We start from the raw sequence: 21,688 nt of genomic DNA, 5'->3' as shown, positions 1-21,688 counted from the left end.
CACCTATTGGTTCTTTTTCCACTTTGCTTGATTGCATGTTTCATCCCCTTAATGTGAAGAGAAAAGAGATGAAACCCTAATGGCCGCCCATTAGGTAACTTATAGTTGTAAGCTATCAACCCATATCCCTAACATCTAAATATTAGGTAAGATATCTTAGTATTAGGTAACTTAAATAATAATAAGTTATCTTAATATCAGGTAACTTATACTAAGGTACATTTTGTTGCTATTCTTTGGCTGGTTTGGAAGAAAGAAACACAAGAGTTTTCAATGGCATCACAAAGGGAGTGTGTAGTTTTTTTTTTTTTGAATGTTAAGGGAGTGTAGTTTGCAAAGGCAAATATTCTTGTACGGTGGGCATCCTACTACCACAGAGATCAGGCTGAGCAAATGCTCTAAGGAGGGCTCGTGTCCTGGGGGATCCAGCCCCTCCTGGGAAGTTGAAACTAAACTTCGACGATTCGAGTCTTGGCAACCCTGACCAACTAGCAGTAGAGGCCTTCTTAGGACTGCAGATAGTGAGATGTTATGCGCTTTTTGTGTCCGATTGAAGAAAAAGATTCTGACAAGCGGGTTCAGGTGCCTCTTCTTGGCATTAGGCTGTTGGATTAGACACAACTGGATCGATTGTTATTGAGGGTGAATCCCTTAATGTGGTCTAATGGCTGAGAGGGGATGGAGACACCCGTGGAGACTTGTGGATGATAATAAGGAGAACCAGGCCATCTTGGAGGGACAGTTTTGAGCTCTCATACATGTTTGGCGGTCAGCCAATTCTGAAGCAGACGCTCTTGCCCGCTCTGGGGTTACTAGGGAGTCAACTCTTTTACTTGATCAGCCCATATTATGAAGACGTTTCGACTTCATAGAGTTTTGTTTATATTTTGGCCGTTTTTTCTTCTATTGCTTTCCTCTTGTATTTTCTCCTTTTTTCCGCTTCTATTTTTGTTTTTGATCATCTCAATCATTGGGCTTTGCCCCCTTATTTAATAAAATTTCACCATTAAAAAAAGGTATATAATGCTAGGATATATAATATTTGTATTTAGGAATAATATTAATGTTATTCATCCTTTTTAAAGGCTGCGTACATCTAGCCCTCCCCAAACCCCGCAATGGCGGGAGCCTCGTGCACTGGGCCGCCATTTAAAAATATTAATGTTAATATTAATATTAATGCTAATCACATGTATAAATATTATTTATTAAAAAATGATGAAAGGACAGCGGTTATGAGGCTCTTTTCTAGAATCCACGTTTTGGACCCAAAAGTGCCACATGGACAGGATCAAGTCCACTGGTCTCCAAGAAGCACCAATGCTTGAAATTTTTTGGGACTCCGAAAAGTTGGCAGGCTACATAGAGGATGAAACATGAGGCAAGGATATGATCTGATCAAAAAACTGCCAATGAACACAGTGATAGTTGACTTCAATAAGTTTGCTTTGACCCTAAAATATGTGATTACTAGCAATCTGTAAGGAAATCTAATTATCATAGTGATGAAGATTGGAGTTAACATCATGATCAGACAAAAACCAACAAATCCAAACCTTATATGATTGCAACATCGATTCAAACTAGGAAGCAGCAGTTGCAGCAAGAAAATTATATGAGGCTTTGTCTTAGTATGTGACTAAGTTGAATGGGTAAAAAGAAAACTTTTTTACTGAAATCCAAGTTCATCTCAACTATAGTGAAAAAAAAATCTAGAAGAAAGGATGCATGACATACAAGAGACACTTGTCTTGATGCAAATCCTCCCCAAAGTACTTCACAAGCCTCTTAGCTCGACAACAAGCAGTAGCCATGCCATATCTGCAACAGAAAGTAAATTGTGGGAGAGAATTCTAAGAGTTCCATAAACAAGAATGAAGAGTCGGAATAACTCATAAAATAGTGACTACATCAAACACTTCAATTAGAGACTTGAAATGTATACCTAAAGCAATCAGAAAGCATTTTATACGCATGTTTTGTCTGTTCTTCGCTTCTTTGACTAGGCAGAAGTGTTGGTATTTTTGTTAAATCTGCATATAGAGCTGCTTGACAAAACCCAAACTAATGTCAATTTACATTAAGCAAACTAGGCTGAGAGAAGGGGCTTTTAGGTGCTAGATTTATTCAGATTTTATATGATCATTGGTACCCATATAGGGAGAAAAAAGAAAAGGATTGTAAATAAGTGAGAGCATATCAAAAGAAAATTGGATATTAATGCATGCAAACCAATATCACAAGTTTACTTACCCATTAAAGTAAGTGGAATCCCTTAAATGAAATCAATAAATATCCACAATCAGATTTGCATTGTTCATGTGGAAACCAGGGGGGGGCATGTATCTTTTACTTGAGCAGAGAAAAATCCAAAAAAAGGCAAAAAAATTATAACAAACCAAAATGTGCAATTTCATATTGTTCAAAAAAAATGTAGGAACTAAATATACTTGATATATGTTCGCCTAGAGGAACTAGTGGATATATTTTGGCAATGGATCTCCACCTGCAGTTGAAAGCACTTAATTTCACCAGCGTGCATTTGAAAATATATAATGTTAAATTAGGCTCTCCTTCTCAACATTGATAGGAATTTTGACAGCTTCATGACTTATTTTCAGGCCATTCACGGTTAAAATCATTATAAAAATTTCTGATCCTTCGGGACCTTATTCACCACCTCAAAAGAGTATATTGTAGAACAAGAATGTAGCTTTAGAAATACTTGAGTATTTAGTACAATATTTGCTTCGAATGATAATACAATATTTTTGTTAGTGGTTTCCTTTCTTCTGTCATAATAGAAATATATATATTTTTTGAATGGCAATATAAATATACTATCGTAAATCTGTGCACTTTCACATCAGAAGGTTCTTATTACTAACTTGCAGATACTAGGCTAGTTATGCTTGTTAACAACTAAGGAAAACATGAATTACATATGAAATATAGGACAATACGAATTGCATGTGAAATGTGGTGGATGTATAATGTATAAATATTTATATGAATTACATGTGAAATGTGGTATGTACTGAATTATCAGACATGCATTTCAACACATGTTACTAGGTGTTCGATGTTATTGTAATGGTTTCTTTGCTCATGTAATGGTTTTCACTTGTGTAATTGTGCTTATTCTATCACTTCATGAAGTTTCATCTTAAATGTCCATCATTTTTTTCAATTATCTTAAATGTCCATCATTTGCATATGTTTTTGTATGTTTCCATAATTTTCCAAGATTTCCATCAAAATTGAAATGTTTCCATTTTCTTCACGACCAAAACACATACCATAACCGAAACCTGAAACCTTGGTGCTGGGGAGGGGGAGAGGATCACGTTGATAAATTCAAATATGTTCCTTTCGATCTTCCTTTCTGTCATGTGTCGCTATTTCAATGCTCAATGATTGTGATTAATAGGTTGAATCAACTTCATAGAAAATTTTGTGTGGAATGAAAGAGGAAAGCAGGAAGAATGACTTCATCAATTGGGTAGATGTTTGTCGCCCTAAGGTGGAGGGTAGGCTAAGGATAGGAATCTTAGGGCAATGAGTCGTGCGTTGCTGAGCAAATGGTTATGGCGGGTTGAAAGGTCTTGTCTTTAGAAATTGGTAATAAAAGAAGTACGGTTCTAGTTTGGGGTTTGGTTATCACTTGATGACTTAAAAACTTAGGGAGTCATAGTTCAGATAGATACTAGGAGATCACTAGCATGGTTTTAAATTTCGGCCGAAACGAAATATTTCGGTTTCGGTGGAAAACGAAACGAAATTCACAGTGAGTCGGAAAAGTACCAAACTTTGCCGAAACATTTCGGAAATTTCGGCCGAAATGTTTCGCCGGAAATTTCGGTGAAATGTTTCGGTGAAGTACAAAATTTCACCCGAATTTTCATAAATTTCCGAAATTTCGGTGAAATTTTTACAAGATTTCGTCCGAAATTTCGTACTGAAACCGAGATTTCAAACCTTGATCACTAGTTCAGTTCAAGAAAGCAATTCAGTAGAGTCAAAAGTGGGGGAGAGGATTCACTTTTGGCTTGATCCTTAGTGTGGGGCTACTTCCCTTAGGGATGACTTCCCTTAGTTAATCAGTGTGGCTTCTGAGAGTGAAATCAGTCTTGGGCAAGGTTTTAAATCTCGGTTTCGGTTTCGGTTTCGATCATCACCGAAACTGAAATGTTTCGGTTTCGGTACGAAATTTCGGAGGAAATCTCGGGTGAAATTTTGTACTTCACCGGCCGAAATTTCCGAAACGTTTCGGCGAAGTTTGGTACTTTTCCGACTCACTGTGAATTTCGTTTCGTTTTCCACCGAAACCGAAATATTTCGGCCAAAACAAAACGTTTCGGCCGAAATTTAAAACCATGGTCTTGGGGATTCCTATGGTAGGCGGAATGGCAATGTGGTTTGGAAAGTGCAATTCCACAGGCACCATTTAGATAGAGAGATTGATTTGGTGGCTGCCTTCATCGCAAATCTTTATTTGGAGTTCGTCAGAAGTAGCAGCACGATGATAAAGGGTTTGGAATTGGCCTTCGGATGGGCAGTTTCTGATTCAGTCTTTCTGCCATCATCTTGTTCTGTCTGCTCCTTGCCAGCTAGATGAGTTTGGAATGTACTTGCTCCTCATTGGTCTAGTGCTTTCTACTGGACTACCTGCCTTGATAAGATATTGACAATATAGCACCTGTGATTCATCATAGGATTATCATCAGTCATTGTGGCACGTGTCTTGCTGATGAGGAAACAATAGACCATCTATTCCTTCATTGCAAGTACACTAGACCAAATATTTCTTCATTGCGGGTACACTATAGAAATTTTGTCTTTTATTTTTATCCATTTTGGTGTGAGTTGGGCCTTCAGAACCACATCGAAAATCTCGTTGAGAGGTGGGAAAAATAGAGTTTAGCTTTGTTAGCTTTGTTATGGCTCCTCTAGAAAGAAAGGAACAATAGAGTTTCAAAGGTTTCCAAGAGAGTGCACTCCATTCAACGCTCCTACATTGGACGCCTGCTCTTCCTGATTTTTGTTGTATTTTAGAGTACTCCATTCAGCACTCTTGCGATGAGGTCTCATTGAATAGGACTAGGGTGGACAAACCTTCTTCCAGATGGTCTTCCCCTCTCCTTGGCTGTTTCAAGTTGACCTTCAATGATTTCAGCTTGGGGAATCCGAGCCCTGCTGGCATTGGGGACCTACTTCTTAGTGATGAGAGTGAGATTTGGTGGGCCTTCTCTGGTCTGATTTGCGAGAAGGATTCTAATTAGGTGAAAGTCCAAGATTTGTTGAGTGCGATATGGCTCGTGGTCCAGGATCTCCTAGACACTCGCATTGTGAAGGAGACTGAACATTATTTGTTGGGTCAGGGATGGGGTTAGTTATTCTTGGAATTTTGCGGACACCATTGAGGAGGTGTTGGATAGGTTCGAGGGACCTACTTCTTAGTGATGAGAGTGAGATTCGGTGGGCCTTGTCTGGTCCGATTTGCGAGAAGGATTCTAATGGAGGTGAAAGTCCAAGCTTTGTTGAGTGCGATACGGCTCGTGGACCAGGATCTCCTAGACACTCGCATTGTGGAAGGAGACTGAACATTATTTGTTGGGTCAGGGATGGGGTTAGTTATTCTTGGCATTTTGCGGACACCATTGAGGAGGTATTGTATAGGTTCAAGGGACACACCACATCTTTTTAGCATGTGCAACGCTCAATTAGTAGTGAGGGTGACTAGCTGACCCAGTATAGGTGATGCAAATGAAGCTAAAGACATTTGATTTGCTTCCTTGATTTTTGTTTGCTATATTTTTCGCCTTCTGATTTGGCTTGTTTTGACCATCAGGTCTCTGAGCTTTGCTCCTCTGTATTCATAAATCTTTGTTATTCAACGAAAACAAAAAGATATAATTCATGGAGTCTATGATAGAATGGCTTTGGTTGAATGTTTTAGACGAATTACTCTCTTAATATTTTTATTTGTGGTAAGTCATGATGCATGGAAAAGACCTTTGGATGGTTGGATGAAGCTTAGATTTGGCAATAATAATGCTTATCAACTTGCAGAAGTGTCATTTATCCGTGTTATAAATTCCTTGTATAGGTCTCAACATTATTAATAAAGTTCATTATCCAGAAAATAAAAATCCACTCTATTATATTACATAGAATGTTTCAATATTTCTTCCATTCTATGAGGCAAGTGTTAGAAGCATAGGAACTCACTGCAATCTGCCAGTTTTCCATCTCTTCCTGCTCGGCCTGCTTCCTGGTAATATGCTTCTAAACTCTGGAATTAAAATAAATGCAATCAAAAAATACTTGCAGAAATAGATAATGAGACTACGCAAGCATATAGATTCCATGGAAGAAACAAAAAGAATGTAGATGGTGAAATTGGAGCATTAACAAAATTTGTTCTGGAGGATTCTTGAACGAAGCGAGTTAAATTTGTGTTCTTTTTGGGGTGTTTATTGGGAAAATACGAGAGAGAATAAAAGTTTACAAACATGAAAATTATAGGAAATATAGGCAAAAATATAAGAAATAAGAAAGGGTAAAAGATTGTTTTATCATATGTTCACATTTTCTATCTTATGCACGCTTCTGTTTGCACGGATTTGCTAGAAAACAAAACTTGGGACAAACATGCAATATTTTTGTGAAAAAATGGAAAGGAAAAAGAGTACATTTTGTTTGCGAGGTCTTCAAAATCATGAAAATTTCAAATATTTTCATTTTTTGAAAACTCACTATATTTTCAAATATTTTGTGAATATTGGAGGTATCTTTTACAGTAAACAAGAGAAGCATAACCCAACAGTTCAGAAATTTTATCATTAGGAAGTTAATACATATATGAAAAAAGTTCCATGTATGAAACTCAAATAACATGGTCAAATTTGATTGCCACCATATTATCATCATTCAAAATATAAAGTCTGCACAACCAAAATCAGAATATATTACAGAGATGAAACCAAGATACAAACCTGCGGCCAACCATAATGGATAATTCTTCGAACATTTGATTTGTCGATTCCCATTCCAAAAGCAATTGTTGCAACAACTACCTGAAGCTCAAAGGAATTTAGTAGTTTAAACACAATTTCAACCATTCAGTGGAGATGCATTAATTGAAGAAATAACAATCATGCCATCTCAACCATACAGAAGAAACAGTTACTGCTTTCATATTATACAGAAGAAACAGTTACTGCTCAAAGAAACAGTTACTGCTTTCATATTAAACAATCATGCCATCTCAACCAACAACTACTGATTAACCTTCATCAATGATGGTTGTAATAATATTCATTGTTTTAAATTTCGGCCGAAATCCGGATTTCGGTTGGGTCCGAAATCATATACAATTCGGCTTCGGTTTCAATTTCGGGCCGAAATTAGGTCATTTTGACCGAAATTGTAATAATTTCGGCCAAAATAACCGAAATTTGCAAAAAAACAAAAAAAAAAAGGTTTCGGACCGAGACCAAAATTAAATCAATGGTAATATTTGGGGTGTGGACTGTGGAGTTCTTTCTCTTATGCTGTCATTATTTTCTGATTTTTAGCTTATAAGTTGGTTCCGAAGAGAGATTTTAACTTGGAGTTAGCCATATGGCCAAGTAATTTAAAGGGTGCAGGTTTATTGGAATTACCATGAATAAGAAGAGCATAGTACCAGGGTGGGAAACAAATTCGGGAAATGAAACGTGAAACGGAAACGGGACCGCATGAAAAAAAATATAGGGGAAACGAGAAATGAGAAAACGATAGAAAATCATAGAAAAAACACATGAAACACAAGGAAAACACGAAATATGTAGTTTTGTATATTTAAATTTTGTTAATTTCAAATTTCTATTTGAATTTTTCTTATTTTTAGTTTTATTACAATATATGCTATTGTTTTCTTTTTAAATATCTATTCCACATTTTTTGATGTGTTTTTTCCAAAATGATTTTCGTAAGTTCCACACATGTTTCCTATATGTTTCACATGCATTTTCTACGAATGTTGCATACGTTTATCACGTGTTTCACACATGATTTACATAAGTCTCTCATATGTTTCCCATGCGTTTCGGAAACATTTGTTCAATTTTTTTTATCATGTTTCAGAAACGTTTCCGAAATGCGGGTAACGCGATTTAAGGGAAACGAGTTTCCCACCCACAAGAAATGCGTTTTAGGGGAAATGGGTTCTCACCCGCCCAAGGAGTTTCCGGCAACTATGAAGAAGAGCATATCAAATTAGTATTAAATGCAGCATTTTCTGAAATCATCATGGATTTAGTTTGCTAAAAGCAGTAGTAGTTGAACTCCAAAAGAAATGTAGAATAACTATTCCCATTAGATAATCTACATTACCTCTTATTTCAAAAAAAAAAAATCTACATTACCTCTAACATATTACGGTGGAACTCTTCGTGGACACGCCTCAGATGCAATTTTGGCAACTGCAAAAGTTGCATAGAATAGTTATTTGCATGCAAGAATAAGCGAAAATGTCAGATATGCAACTAAATGAAGGATGTAATAAAATTACTCTATTATAGTTTATCAATTAGCAAGGAGAGAGTAAGGTAGGCACAAGAAAACAGAGGTCTATAGAAAACTAATTACCAAGTTTTAGATTGATCTGGCAGTTGGTGATTATGAAAAAGTATAGTAACCAGCATGGAGGATGGGATACTGACAGTTCTAAGAGCCAATACAGGTTCAGCCCATGGATATTCAATTACAATTATATGGATTTGTTCAGGAAAGGCATTCGATTCATACTAGGAAATGGAGATATAGTTGGTTTTGGGTTTGGTTGACATTCGGTGAGATCAGAGATGAGTGGCTTATGAAAGAATCCTGTCGGTACACTTCGAGTTGTGGTAAATCGAGACGCTTGGAGTGTGGACCCTTTAGAGAAAATGGTTTAGTGTCTTGGAGTTGGAACATCCACTTCTGCAGAAACTTCTTTGATAGAGAGCTCAACTCCGTAGCTAGATTTACGGGGAAGTTGAAGGTTAAGTTAACTTTGACAAAGCACTAAATATAGGTGGATATGAAGTGGTGCCCATTAATATTTTCACAGTTAACTCCTATGAGCATATCCAACTATGATTTTAAATTTCCACAGACCATTGAAATGCATACTGAAACCGAAATGCATATCGAAACCGAAACACATATCGAAACCAAAATCATAAGTGTAAATATTTGTTACATAATTTTTTTTATTTGAATTGAATGTGAAATGGGGCGAAATACACTGGCGAAGTTGTATGTATTGAATTATCAGACATGCATGAAAACACATTTCATTAGGTGTTTGATATTGTTAAACCATTATGTGGGGGTTTTTTTAATTTATGCGATGGTTTTTAGTGTGTATACTGTATTTATGATTATTCTAGCACTTCCTGAAGTTTCATCTTAAATGTCTATCATTTGCATAGGTTTCCATTTATTTCCATGATTTTACAGAATTTCCACTAAAATTTCCATCTGACGCAGACATATTTCTGTTTCTGTTGCGACCATAATGCATACAGAAACCAAAACATGAAAACTGAAAACCTTGTATCCAGCTGGTCAGTAGAAATTGTTAGTTTGTGAATGGAAAGAGAAAGATAAAAGAAGTGAAGGAGAAATGGAGAGGAGAGATGGGAGAAAACATGGGAGAGAGTTAGAGTGTGTTGGTCGACCACTCTATCAGTCTATCTCCCTTATATTTTATAGATATAAGGTATTTACAAGAATGCCATTAGTAAGTGAAAGAAAGGGAATCTACAATTATACTCCTATAAACATAAAGTAACCCCAGTAAACCCATATATCTCAAAACTTTCCCTCAAGTTGGTGCAAAGATATCACTCCTGCCCATAGTTTTACAAGTCCCCCGCATCATCGTGGACTCCCACGAGTCGACTCCCTTTTACCTTGGCCGCGTTCCACATCTTGCCATCGCATTCCGCGTTTTTCCCTACGAACATAATTTCCTTACCAGGTGAAGACTCTAGATACCTCAAAATGTGATCTACAACATCCATGTGTGGGGTCCTCAGAGTGTGCATATATTGACTGACGACACCCGGGTAAGAGATAAATATTTCTAACCACTAATCATTGGAAGCGAGCAGCATCCAACAAGAGAAAAATAAATCACACACTAGTACGTGATAAAAAGTAGAAAGTGTTATGGATGTCAAATTACTAACTAAAGATTTCCTCTGTAAGAAAATGTCGTCAACTACATAGAGATGATATGGATGACACAATCAAGTTCTAAAACTTTCAAATTATTATGTCCTCAACAATCAGGGTTTAAAGTATAGGAAATATGGATAGAATTTCTAGTATATGACAAGTGTCATAAGCGCATATTTATAGGGAGATAGGCATGTTTGTTAAAAAACCTTCAAGAGAAACAGAACAAACAACAATAAATTAGTAAAAAACTAAGATTTAGCAACAACTTAGAATTTATTGCCGACACGACACGCGTGCCAACACGTTTTTGTACTGCGTTACATTCTTTTTATTATTGAATATTGTGTTTACCTCTTTTATTAATAACTCTTCTTTGCTTTTCTTAAACTAATATTTGCTACTATATCCCCTCCCCTAAACCTAAAATCCAAAACAAACTCTCATTCCAATACTATATTCATTGTATCATATTGGTCTCCCTTTCTCGTTGTATATTGGAGACGGATGAGAACTACATGAAATTGACGAATGCATTGTTATTTGATTATCTCATGTTTGTTTTAGATCATAGTTGATTAATTCTAAAATTTAATAGTTTATAAAATGATAAATGAATATCATACTTATATTATTACAAATTATGATAGTAATCAATAATTTTGTGTATGTATGTATCACAATTTCTAGATTTTTAGATGTTTACCTTGTAGACAACTCATATCCGTGTAGAAACTCGACACACGAATCCGTATCGACAAATCATGATTATGTATACTTTCTATTTTACCCGTGTCCCCGTTTCTAATTTTTTGGGGTTTGCCGTGTCCAACACTCCGTGTCAATGTCGACATGCGACACTCGTGTTCGTGTCCACAAATCATAGGTAAAAAGTAAAAAATATGAATAAATCACCATAAATTATAAAAACAAAGGATAAGAAGTAAGAACTGTCATAATAAACTATCAATTTCCTGTTTTCATTTTTTGATTTGAAACCCAAAAGGCAGACAGTACAATTATTTCCCAATCTAAATAAATAGAGCTACTCAATAAATGGTCACTAAACACAGGATAATATCAACCTCCTGAGTAAATAACTAGAATAAGTTCAAACGGAATAGTTAAGATATAATATGAACAGAATAGTCAAGATAGAATATGTACCTTTGCATGATAAGCAGCAGCCTTTACGCCAAACCGAGAAAGAAACTCTGCTACCCTTATTGTTTCTTTTCGAGTAGGCACATAAATAATGGTTGCTCCCCATCCCAAAGGTCCTTGTATAACTCCCAATCCTTCATCTGTTTTGATTGAAGGATCAGGTGTTTCAGATGCTCCACAGAAATCTCCGTTTACAGTAGGAGATTGCCCATAGAACTCACCACAATCAACTGCGAAAAATGGGAAGCCATATCACTAAAGTATCATGCTGGTCTCCATTCCGCCACATCTTTAATTTAAAGAATACAGTAACTTTATGTTGTTATGTTCAACTGTGTATTTAATAGGCGAAGGGCTGTTTACCTCGACATACCAAGGCCATCACATCTATATATGTATCACTAACAAGAGGTGGGCATAATTGATGCATACACATTTTTGGTGTAAAATTATGCAAGGTTTTAAATTTCGGTTTTGGTGTCGGTTTCGGCCACCACCGAAACCGAGTTTCGGTTTCTGGCCGAAATTTCGGCCAAAATCATGTAAAAATATGATTATGATTTCGTTTATTTTTTTTTAATTTCGATTGAAATGTCTAAAATTTCGGTGTCAATTTCGGCGATTTCGGTTGAAATTATAACATTTCGGTGGACATTTCTAAAATTTCGGTGGAAATTTTGTAAAAAACTCCAAAAATGAAATTTCGGTAAAATTTCAGCAAAATCTTGTAAAGAAACGACCGCTTGTGAATTTCGTTTCAGTTTGTCCCAAAACCGAAATATTTCGGCTTAAACAAAATATTTCGGCCGAAATGAAACGTTTCGGCCGAAATTTAAGCACTCTATAATCATAATATGCATTCAAGACACCGTGCGCTACTTAATAGTATTTGGTATAGAAGTTTGAGCCTGCGTGTACCACTTTATATGCATTTTATCATTTACTATGCATGCATAATTATTAAATCAGGCAAAGCACGAATCATATTTCAAAATTTACTCATTTTTTTCATAAATGTATAAGTTTTTGAAAATTTGACCACTTAATTATTTAAATATTTAATGGTTATAGATAAAACCTCATATCCATGTATGACAAACATCAGGGTAAAGTCAGCATCAATTGGAAACTTTAGAAAAGGCAATATTTTCAAAGACCATAGAATAAAATTGAAGTCAGTTCATGGCCACAAACATTCTTGGTTGGCCTTAAAGGGTCTGCAATAATGCAAGGACAGACCAATAAAGGTGTTTGTTTGATTGGTGGAAGGGGTTAATTTCACATTCATGGTATGCTCTATTGGAATGTTTAAGAACTTGTAATAGGCCAAGAACTTGCCCAAAGCAAAACCAGGTCAACTTGGACTAGTCGATGATCGATGTAGGGAGAGTTCTCGACTGACTCAGTTAAGTTAAATGGGTTTTTAACTGACTCAGCGGCTAATGGCTATGTCACAAATGATATTTTCAAAATATAGCGTTTTTATCGCAAGATTTTGATAAAACGAAAAAATCCTGAACTAATCCCGAGATTTTAAAAATATAGCGATATTTTTGTTTTTATCATAAATATCCCGATAATATCGTGATATTATCCTGATATTTTTACGATATTTTTATTTTATATTTTTTTCTTAAATTTAATATTTTTATATATTTTTTAAATAATTTTATTTTTACCGTTTATTTCCCGATCTAAACCCGAAAAAATTAATAAAAATTAATATATCCCGAGATTTTCCCTTGCCGAGAAATTCCCGAGAACGACATTTGTGACATAGCTCAGCGGGGCTAAAACGGGGTTGGATGCGGTGCGTGAATCATTGACCCGGCAAGCTCCTAAAACTTTTCTATTTGTCAAAAGAAAATCAGTTAGGTGTGTAAAGAAAAAAGAAACATTCTCTTCCATATAATTACAGTCACTCCTATTTGGGTTCCCAGTCCTCCACCGCACGACCAACCATGTCAAAGCTAAAAATATCTCCAAAAACTTATTTGACATTTTGACATTGTTAAAGTATAAAAGATAAATAACGCCTTCTCCAACAGCTTAAGCTTTTAGAGAAGTTGGTTCGTTAACATGGTATCAAAGCCAAAGGTCTTGAGATCAAACTTCCCGGATAGCAAAAATCCACATGCAATGGTCGGCCTAAAGTGGGACCACATGTGCCACGTGTTTGCCAAGTGGGCCACACGTGCGGGGGAGTGTTAAAGTATAAAAGATAAATAACGCCTTCTCCAACAGCTTAAGCTTTTGGAGAAGTTGGCTAGTTAACAGACATGTTTCTAGAATTTCCACTCAGATGAATCTCCGCGAATGATATATCCAAGTATAGTGCCATAAAACTAACTTTACACAATTAAACACCATGTATATCTAGATCTTGATATGGGAAATTTTATGAAGATCTTCATCTCAAATAAAACTAGTGCTAGTGGAATAGATAAATTCACTTAACTTTATAAGTTTGAGATAAACATTTGACATCCTAAAACTTCGATGGAGAGAAAATCATTCAGGTTGACTTTTTTTGCAGCAGTCAAAAGATAAGAAACTAGGGGATTCCACATAAAGCCATTGACTTTTGGCTCAGAGGAAATGGATGGTGGGTTGAATTATATATTCATGACCAGAAAGTACAGAGAAAAAGTGTAATATACTAATAGTAGAAGTGTTGAATGATGAAATATCCATACCATCCAAATCATCCACGCCCTGCCATGTGTCAAACTCATCTTCTAGATATTCAACAGACAATTGATTTTCCCTAGAAGAAATTTTGCCATTCTCATTTCCTGAACTTAGTTCAGTACCATTTCCATTGTTGTGATCATTGTCAAAATTCTCATGACCACCTGGAGGGATTTCATCCACCTCAGATATGCTACAATTTGATGTGCTGGAGCTGTCAGACTCATTCCCTGAATCATGCAAGCTGGTGGCGGACTCCTTTCTACCAACCATTATTCTCGTAGTATAAGTATTTATTAATTCACAGAAGTCCTTCTCGTAAGATGAAGTACAAGATGTCCTACTATGTTTCACCTGTAAATAGCATAAAAAGGGAAAAGCAAATCATGAACTAAGATCCCATCTGAGATAATCAAAAGGGCGGCCCAGTGTACGAGGCTCCTGCCATTGCGGGGTCTGGGGAGGGCTAGATGTACGCAGCCTTACCCCTGCTTTGCAGAGAGGCTGTTTCCGTGACTCGAACCTGTGACCACTAGGTCACAATGGAGCAACCTTTAACATTTTGAGATAATCAAAATGAAGGAATATTTAACACGAGCTCACCAAACAATCAAGAAACCAATTTCAAAATTATTTTGGAAAACAACCATTTGGGAGTGCATTGAAGCATGGCCCATGAAAAATGAAGACAGAATGACCTTTTTGAGCATATCACACTAGAAAAATTAAAAAGAGCTGCATTTCAATGCATGATTCTATATTTTTTTTTGAATGGTTCAATGTATGATTATAATATTCATCTGGAATCAATAAATAAATTAAAAAGCAGATAGATTTCCATGCTATCATTTATTCCAAGTTGTCTTTAACAAAAGAAGCTAAATGCAACTGACAATGGATGACCCAATCCTACAGCTGATACTTAGAAGACTACAAACTCAACGTAGTAATGCAAAAACAAAGTGAAGTAGAAGTTGGAAACTGAAATAATCCAAGTAGGCATCCAACTCTATGCAATCTCCCAATCAATTGTCCTGCCACATGATCGTACACAACACAAGAAGTGGGACACAAAAGAATATGCCAATTTTATCAAGTAGTGGAAGAAGCAAAATGTACTCTAACTCAGGGAACATTGAAAACATTACGCAGATGAATTCTTATAACAGAACAGGTACCAATGCCAAAGACAGGAAAGATGGTAGAGGTCTCCAATTAGAACCAAGGTTTTAAATTTCAGTTTCGGCTTTGGTCGGCACAGAAACAGAAACATTTCAGTTTCGGTGGTGGCAATTTAGGTGGAAATCTTGTAAAATCACAGAAACTTATGGAAACATATGCAAGTGATGAAATTTTAAGATGAAACTTTTGGAAATGCTAGAATAAGCAGAAATATGTACTTAGAAACCAACACATAAGCAAGAAAGCAATCCACAATCGCTTAATCACATTGAAAACCTAGCGACATGCTTTGACGCACGTCTGGAACGAATAGTAAAGTCTTTCATTCTTGATGGGATGTCTTGATCACGCGTTGGTGGGAGGCCTGCGGTTTATCTTTCCTCTATTTTCTCAAAGTATTCACCAATATCTTCTCCTTTTGTTCGAAATTCAAGATCTTCAATTCGTGTGCTTTCATCTAGTCGATTGCTAGTTTCAGTAAGAGGGTTTTGTTAAGACCATCCATATAAGCAACCTGACTGGTTCTGATGGTTATCCAACAGTTAGATTGAATCAATATGAACCATCAGATCTTTAAGGAGTGTTAATCTTCACATCCAAAGGTCGAATCAATTTGATCTTGATTGGGATCAACTAGGTTAACCCTAATAGTGATTTCTGAGACATATTGGAGGTTAACTCGAAATTTCTAACATAAGGGCTAATTCACTGGGCTGAAAATGCTGATGTTTAACATATTTGTTTTAAGTGCAGGCGATATGCTTCTGATATACATGAAGGTGATTAAGTTCATATAATCTACATCTAAGGGGACAAGTTGATTTAGATGAGCCTCGTGAAGTTCTTCGTCTAGAAATGCCCTTATATCGCACTTGCGACGGATGCAGGCTACATGAAATGATGGTCTGCAAGGAGTGTCTTTATCAGGTGGCTCGCTGTTCATCAAACCAAAAGGACTTGGTGGTATCAATGTGCCCCATTCTTTTCAAATGGAGATTTCTTCACCAATTCCCATCTTCATAACTGAGCAAATACAAATATTGACTGAGAGGAAGAGTTTTCTTGATCCAGGTGACACTACTTTTAAGGTCCAAAACCATTTGAATGATAAAGCTAGTAATTATGAAAGTTATATTGAATGTTATTGGGAAAAAGAACACAAGATGTAAAATTTAACAAATATGCTGAATGACAATAACATCCACATGAAGGGAGAAATGTTCTGGAATTATAGTTGGAAACAAGGTCAGAAACTCACTGAAAATCGAAGATTTGGTCGGAAGAATGAAGTAAGCACAATCTTTGTTTCCTTTGACATGTGCAACGACTTGAGAATGTCCTCTCGAACATGAATTGTAGCAGTAGCAGTCAATGCCATCAAGGGAATATTGAACTTTAAGAATTTCAAATTGCAGGCTTTGAAGCTTTCTCTCAATACAGACAACTTCCTAAAACATGTAAAATAGAATAAATGTAAGAAACTTAACAGATCCACATATCCAGATTCAAAGGTGCAGCATTTGTTAGAAATGTATAATTTCATTGTTATACTAGGACTAGTCAGACTGACCCTGGTTATGATCATGGTTTTAAATCTGAAATTTCAGTATTTCAGAAATTTCAGCCAAATTAATTTTTTTTACAAACATTCTGCTTTTTTCCTAAATTTCGGATAAAAAATCGGAAAATGCAGAATTTTATTTTTTTTTTACCAAATTTCGGCCGAAACCGAAATTTCTCCTTGGTTATGATTCATATCTTGGAGAAAATAAATATAAGTTGAAGGATGCATCAGCAAGTATAAATAATAAGACCTGTAATCGGGCCGAAAATCATGACCCCACTTAGAGACACAATGGACTTCATCAATGGCAAAAAGTGCAATTCCACGGCTTTCTGCAAGCCTCTGAAGTGGTTCTATCAGTCTGCAAAAAACAAGAGACCATGTTCTTTAAACAAATTTTTTACTAGCCAACAAATTGTTTGGAGTACAAACTTAAGAGGGCAAGTTTTTTTTTTTTACCTTAATACTGTCTCAGGGCAAACATAAACTACGCCATAGGTGCCACTCATGGCTTTATGCTCAACACTACTGTCAGTTTGTCCAGATCCAAGGAAGCATGCCGATACCCCATGCTTTGCAAGCTTTAGACACTGATCATGCATCAAACTTATCAACGGTGAAATCACAACAACCACCTTCCCAGTCAATAAAGCAGGAATCTGAAAGCAGAGTGACTTGCCTACATCAAAAGTATTTCATTAGGAGTAAATTCAACAATTTCGTTGAAATGCAACCATAGTTTTAAATTTCGGCCGAAATCCAAAATTTAGGTGCGGATTTGGACCGACACTGAAAGTACATGGAATCGGAAAAGTACAAGATTTCGCCGAAATTTTAGAATTTCACCAAAAATTCAGCTTTATCCTTTTTTACAAAATTTCCACTGAAATTTTACAAACTTCTACCGAAATCTGTAAAATTTACGAATTTCCACAGAAATCAATGAAAATTTTCAGAAATTTAGGTGGAAAATTTTTAAAAACCAAATTTTTATTAATTTTTTACATGATTTCGGCCGAAATCGAAAAATTTCGGTTTCGGTTGTGGCTGAAACCGACACCGAAACCAACATTTAAATCCTTGAATGCAACTACAAAGAACACTTATGAGATTGAGAAGAAACATGAATGAGAGCATGAAGGTGGTGAGTAAAGCAATATACCAGATCCAGTGGCAGCAAGAACAAGACAATCTCGGTTTGCTAACCAAGCCTCCAGAGCTTCCTTTTGGAAACTCTTCAAGGACGAAAAACCAAAGTGCTTGTGTAAAACTATGTTCACTTTCTGCTCCCAATCTGACTCAATTTCTTGGATGGGCGAGCTATAAACTGGCGAAAAATGTTGAAATTGCAAGTTGTCATTACCCTGTAAGGACACCTCTGACTTAACAAGTGGTACATGAGCCTCCTCTTTAATAACCCTAGGACTCTCAAAGCCAGAAGTAGAAGCATCAGATGCACATCCCGACTTTCTTCTTTTGGGTCTACCTAATGATTGGAGATGTCCTGTGATACTAGACTGGTTCATCCGGTCCAGAGAATGTGAAGGCATAGCCCTTTTTCCTGAAGGGTAGTCTTGACCAGTGGAACATGTATATGCTCTCGATGACTGCCCATGACTCACATTTTCATTAGTATTTTTTTTGCAAGAACCCTTCAAAATGAACTCGACCGCATCCTGGATGCATGGGCCAACGGCTTCTATAGCTTCTACTGCTACAGAGAATTCAAATCCCATGTCAATCAGTTCAGCGATGACATAGTCAGCAGAGACATCATTCCCATCCATGGTATGAAATTATGAATCTGTAACTAAAAATATATACAAAGAACCCTGCCCAAAATAATGAACATCTCAGCGAGGCATTATGACTGAAATACAAGATTATTCTGGTCCAAATTAACAGACGATGTCGGGTAGATAATTCATGATATTTCAGAAAATAAAAGATTAGCACATGTGTACCCACCCAGTAATAAATATGATGGGAGTAACCCAAGCCATCAGCATATGCACCTGGCCAAGGGATATGAAGAGGACCTACAAGCAAGCAGTCAAGCTATAAATGGATTGACTCAAAAAGAAAAGAAAAGAAAAAAAAGGTAAAGTAAGGCAATCAAAGGAATTGGGGTTTCATTCAACAGAATGAAACATGCCAACAATTGATAAAAAATTATCTAGGAAGTTCATCATTGGTGTATAATTCATGTTACCCATATAAAAAAGGAAACAGTCATATTTCTTGTTACTCAAATATGCATAGTTGAATGCCTACATATGTACCTGCCATAAGAAATAAAATTATCATGTAGGTCAACTGTTCTGCAATTCATTTTTCCCTCTTTCCATGAGTATCCAATGCAGTGAAATTGAATATGAATAGAAGTGAACATTTCATCTTGTGAGTTGGGAAGAGGTTTGTAAGCCTATCAAATATGGTGGTCTAGGAATCAGGAACTTGAGACATGTCAACACTGCGCTTCTGGGAAAATGGTTGTGGAGGTTTGGGGAGGAAAGAGGGCAGCTCTGGACAGAAGTGATAGAAAGTATGTATGGGACAAGTGAGAACTAGTTTCCAGATGATATCTATTGAAGTGCTGCTTTGACCCTATGGAGAGATATCTTGAAGACTAATAAAAAAACTTGGAAGACTCTAAATTCATAGTGTATAGGGGAGATAGAGTGAGATTCTAGATGGATACGTGGTGCGTCGGCGCTCCACTTAAGAATCTCTTCCCTGATTTGTTCGCAGCGGTATCTGATAAAGAAGCGTCGGTCCAAGCCTCTTTTGAAAGGATAGAAGGTCGCATAGATTGGAATATTTCCAAAAGGAACTTTTTGATAAAGAGATCGACAGAATTGCTCTATGTCCTCAAATCCTCAAATCTACCTACATTAGCAGGTTTAGGACTGACAAAAGGGTTTGGATCTGGAGCACATCTAGTTCTTTCAGTGTAAAGTCTTTCTATACCTATATTACATCCACCTCGCAGCCCTCTCATCTTTCTATAGTATGGAGCATCCTCATCCCCTCTAGAGTTTGCGTGTTTGGGTGGACAGCATTCTAAGATAAGATCCTTATGGTAGATCATCCTTGTAATCGTCGAATGTGGATAATTGATCCTTGTGCCTTATGTGTGAGGAATGACGAATTAGTAGACCACTTGTTTCTTCATTGCACTTTCGTTAGGGAAGTTTGGTGCCGCATCCTGAATAGGTTTGGGATGTCTTGGGTTTTCCCTCATCAATTCATAGACTTTTTGAAAAATTGGCTCTCAGGGCCATGGCCTTCAAAAGTTAAAACCTTATGGAAAGAGGTAATGCTAGCCGCGTTCTGGATTCTTTGGAAAGGGAGAAATGCAACGCTCTTCAAAAACCGATCCACAGGGGCTTTCTATACATTCGCCGAGATCATCTCAATGGGTGAAGATTTTACCCTCCTTGAGATTCTACTCCACCCCTGACCTCTACAGATGCTGGAAGGAAATTTGCATTGTATCATAGAGAGAGGACCCGATTACTCCCAGTTGGGTGCCGCGTGACCCTTGGTGGCTCAAGCCAAATTTTGACGGGTCAAGTATTGGAAACTCGGGGCCAGTAAGGGTGGGAGATTTACTTAGAGATGAGGACTGGGAGACTAGATGGACTTTTTCGGGTATCGTTGGGATTAAGGATTCCAACGAGGCAGAGGTAAGAGCAGTACTTCAAGGCATCAGGATCACTGAAGAGAGTACGTTGGACAGATTCATAGTTGATGGGGATTCTCTAAACACCATTAGATGGCTAATGGGAGCAATTCGCGACCGTGGAGATTCGTGGATTTGATCGAGGAGATTCGAGACCGTGCGGAACATCACCCTATGCGATTCCAGTATGTCTGTGGCTCTGCTAATAGCGAGGCGGACCATTTAGCTAGGGATGAGGTGAATCGGGCGTCCTGGGAGATCTTTCATTTTCTTCCTCCATTAATTTAGATTTAACCATTTCAAAAAGAAAAAAAAAAAAAAAAACATCAATGTATGAATATTCCAATCCTCCACATCTTTAGCACCAATTTCTAAGAGTCTTTAATGAATATTTATGGGATGAAAACCTAAGCACATAACGCGTTAAAAACAAGGATGATGCAAACTCAATGATGAAACATATAAAAAGATTCATGGTCATAAAGTATAACTAACAATGCTAAAAGTGGGAAGAAAGAAAAAATATCCGCACAATCAAACTAGAAAACAATGAAACAAAAGTGTATCCTAATTCACCATGCAACATCATAAAAACTATCAAACTATAAAGCTAACAAAACCAACAAAGTAGATCCGTCAATAAATAAAACCCAAACTGACATTGTTTGGGTTCATTAAACCTAGAGAATGTCCAGATCATTGACCCATCAAAATCATCAACCACAAAAGGAATTAAGAGAAAAAACGTAAGAGGTACTGAGATATGTTAATCTAAACAACTTGGGAAAGATTTCCGACGTAGAATTCAACAAATCTGTAAAAAGATAATCGACTCTACAAGCGCGAGAAACGCATAAAAAATAACGAACTAGGGCACTAGGGGATGCCATCATTAAGAGCAACACTCCCACCTTTTCGAGCGATTCAATTTCAAAACGATTGCAGCAATTGTCCGTTATCTGAAATTTATCCCGAAAATAGGACGATGGAGAGAGAGAGAGAGAGGGGCTACCGGCAAACTGAGAATTTGAACGTGCATATATATAGCCCTCTTCTAGGGATATGTTCATCATTTTGTAAAAGATGAGGGTATTTTAGGGCTATGATATTCTTCCGCCCCATGTGTCTCTCTTCTCTTTCTCTCTCTCTCTCTCTCTCTAAATGTTAACCTAATATCAGAGCCAAAGGTC

The 21,688-nt window shown here is 36.8% G+C and overlaps 1 protein-coding gene across 6 annotated transcripts in view; it reads right to left on the bottom strand.

Moving 5' to 3' along the window:
- RECQSIM (RECQ helicase SIM) overlaps positions 1-21,503 on the bottom strand; it is a 30,041-nt gene extending 8,538 nt beyond the window's left edge. For 4 of the 6 annotated variants that reach the window (XR_013236989.1, XR_013236991.1, XM_077362752.1 and 1 more), the window contains exons 1-13: positions 21,410-21,503; positions 18,782-18,852; positions 17,976-18,645; positions 17,273-17,492; positions 17,064-17,174; positions 16,508-16,697; positions 14,073-14,421; positions 11,380-11,606; positions 8,412-8,468; positions 6,999-7,079; positions 6,232-6,295; positions 1,946-2,045; positions 1,738-1,821 (exon numbers count right to left, since the gene is read on the bottom strand). Coding sequence is in view for 4 of the 6 variants with exons in the window: in XM_077362752.1 (XP_077218867.1) it covers positions 1,738-1,821; positions 1,946-2,045; positions 6,232-6,295; positions 6,999-7,079; positions 8,412-8,468; positions 11,380-11,606; positions 14,073-14,421; positions 16,508-16,697; positions 17,064-17,174; positions 17,273-17,492; positions 17,976-18,600 (2,108 nt within the window). In the remaining 2 variants the exon portion in view is untranslated. The remainder of the gene's footprint in view (positions 1-1,737; positions 1,822-1,945; positions 2,046-6,231; positions 6,296-6,998; positions 7,080-8,411; positions 8,469-11,379; positions 11,607-14,072; positions 14,422-16,507; positions 16,698-17,063; positions 17,175-17,272; positions 17,493-17,975; positions 18,646-18,781; positions 18,853-21,409) is intronic. The other 2 variants (XM_077362754.1, XM_077362753.1) reach the window with 2 other exon arrangements.
- Positions 21,504-21,688: the final 185 nt, after the last annotated feature.

This window comes from Tasmannia lanceolata, unplaced genomic scaffold, assembly GCF_043159265.1.
Source record: "Tasmannia lanceolata isolate RefF3 unplaced genomic scaffold, GAP_Taslan_0.1 ptg000019l, whole genome shotgun sequence".
Taxonomy (NCBI): Eukaryota; Viridiplantae; Streptophyta; class Magnoliopsida; order Canellales; family Winteraceae; genus Tasmannia; species Tasmannia lanceolata.
This window is presented reverse-complemented; position numbering and strand designations above follow the sequence as displayed.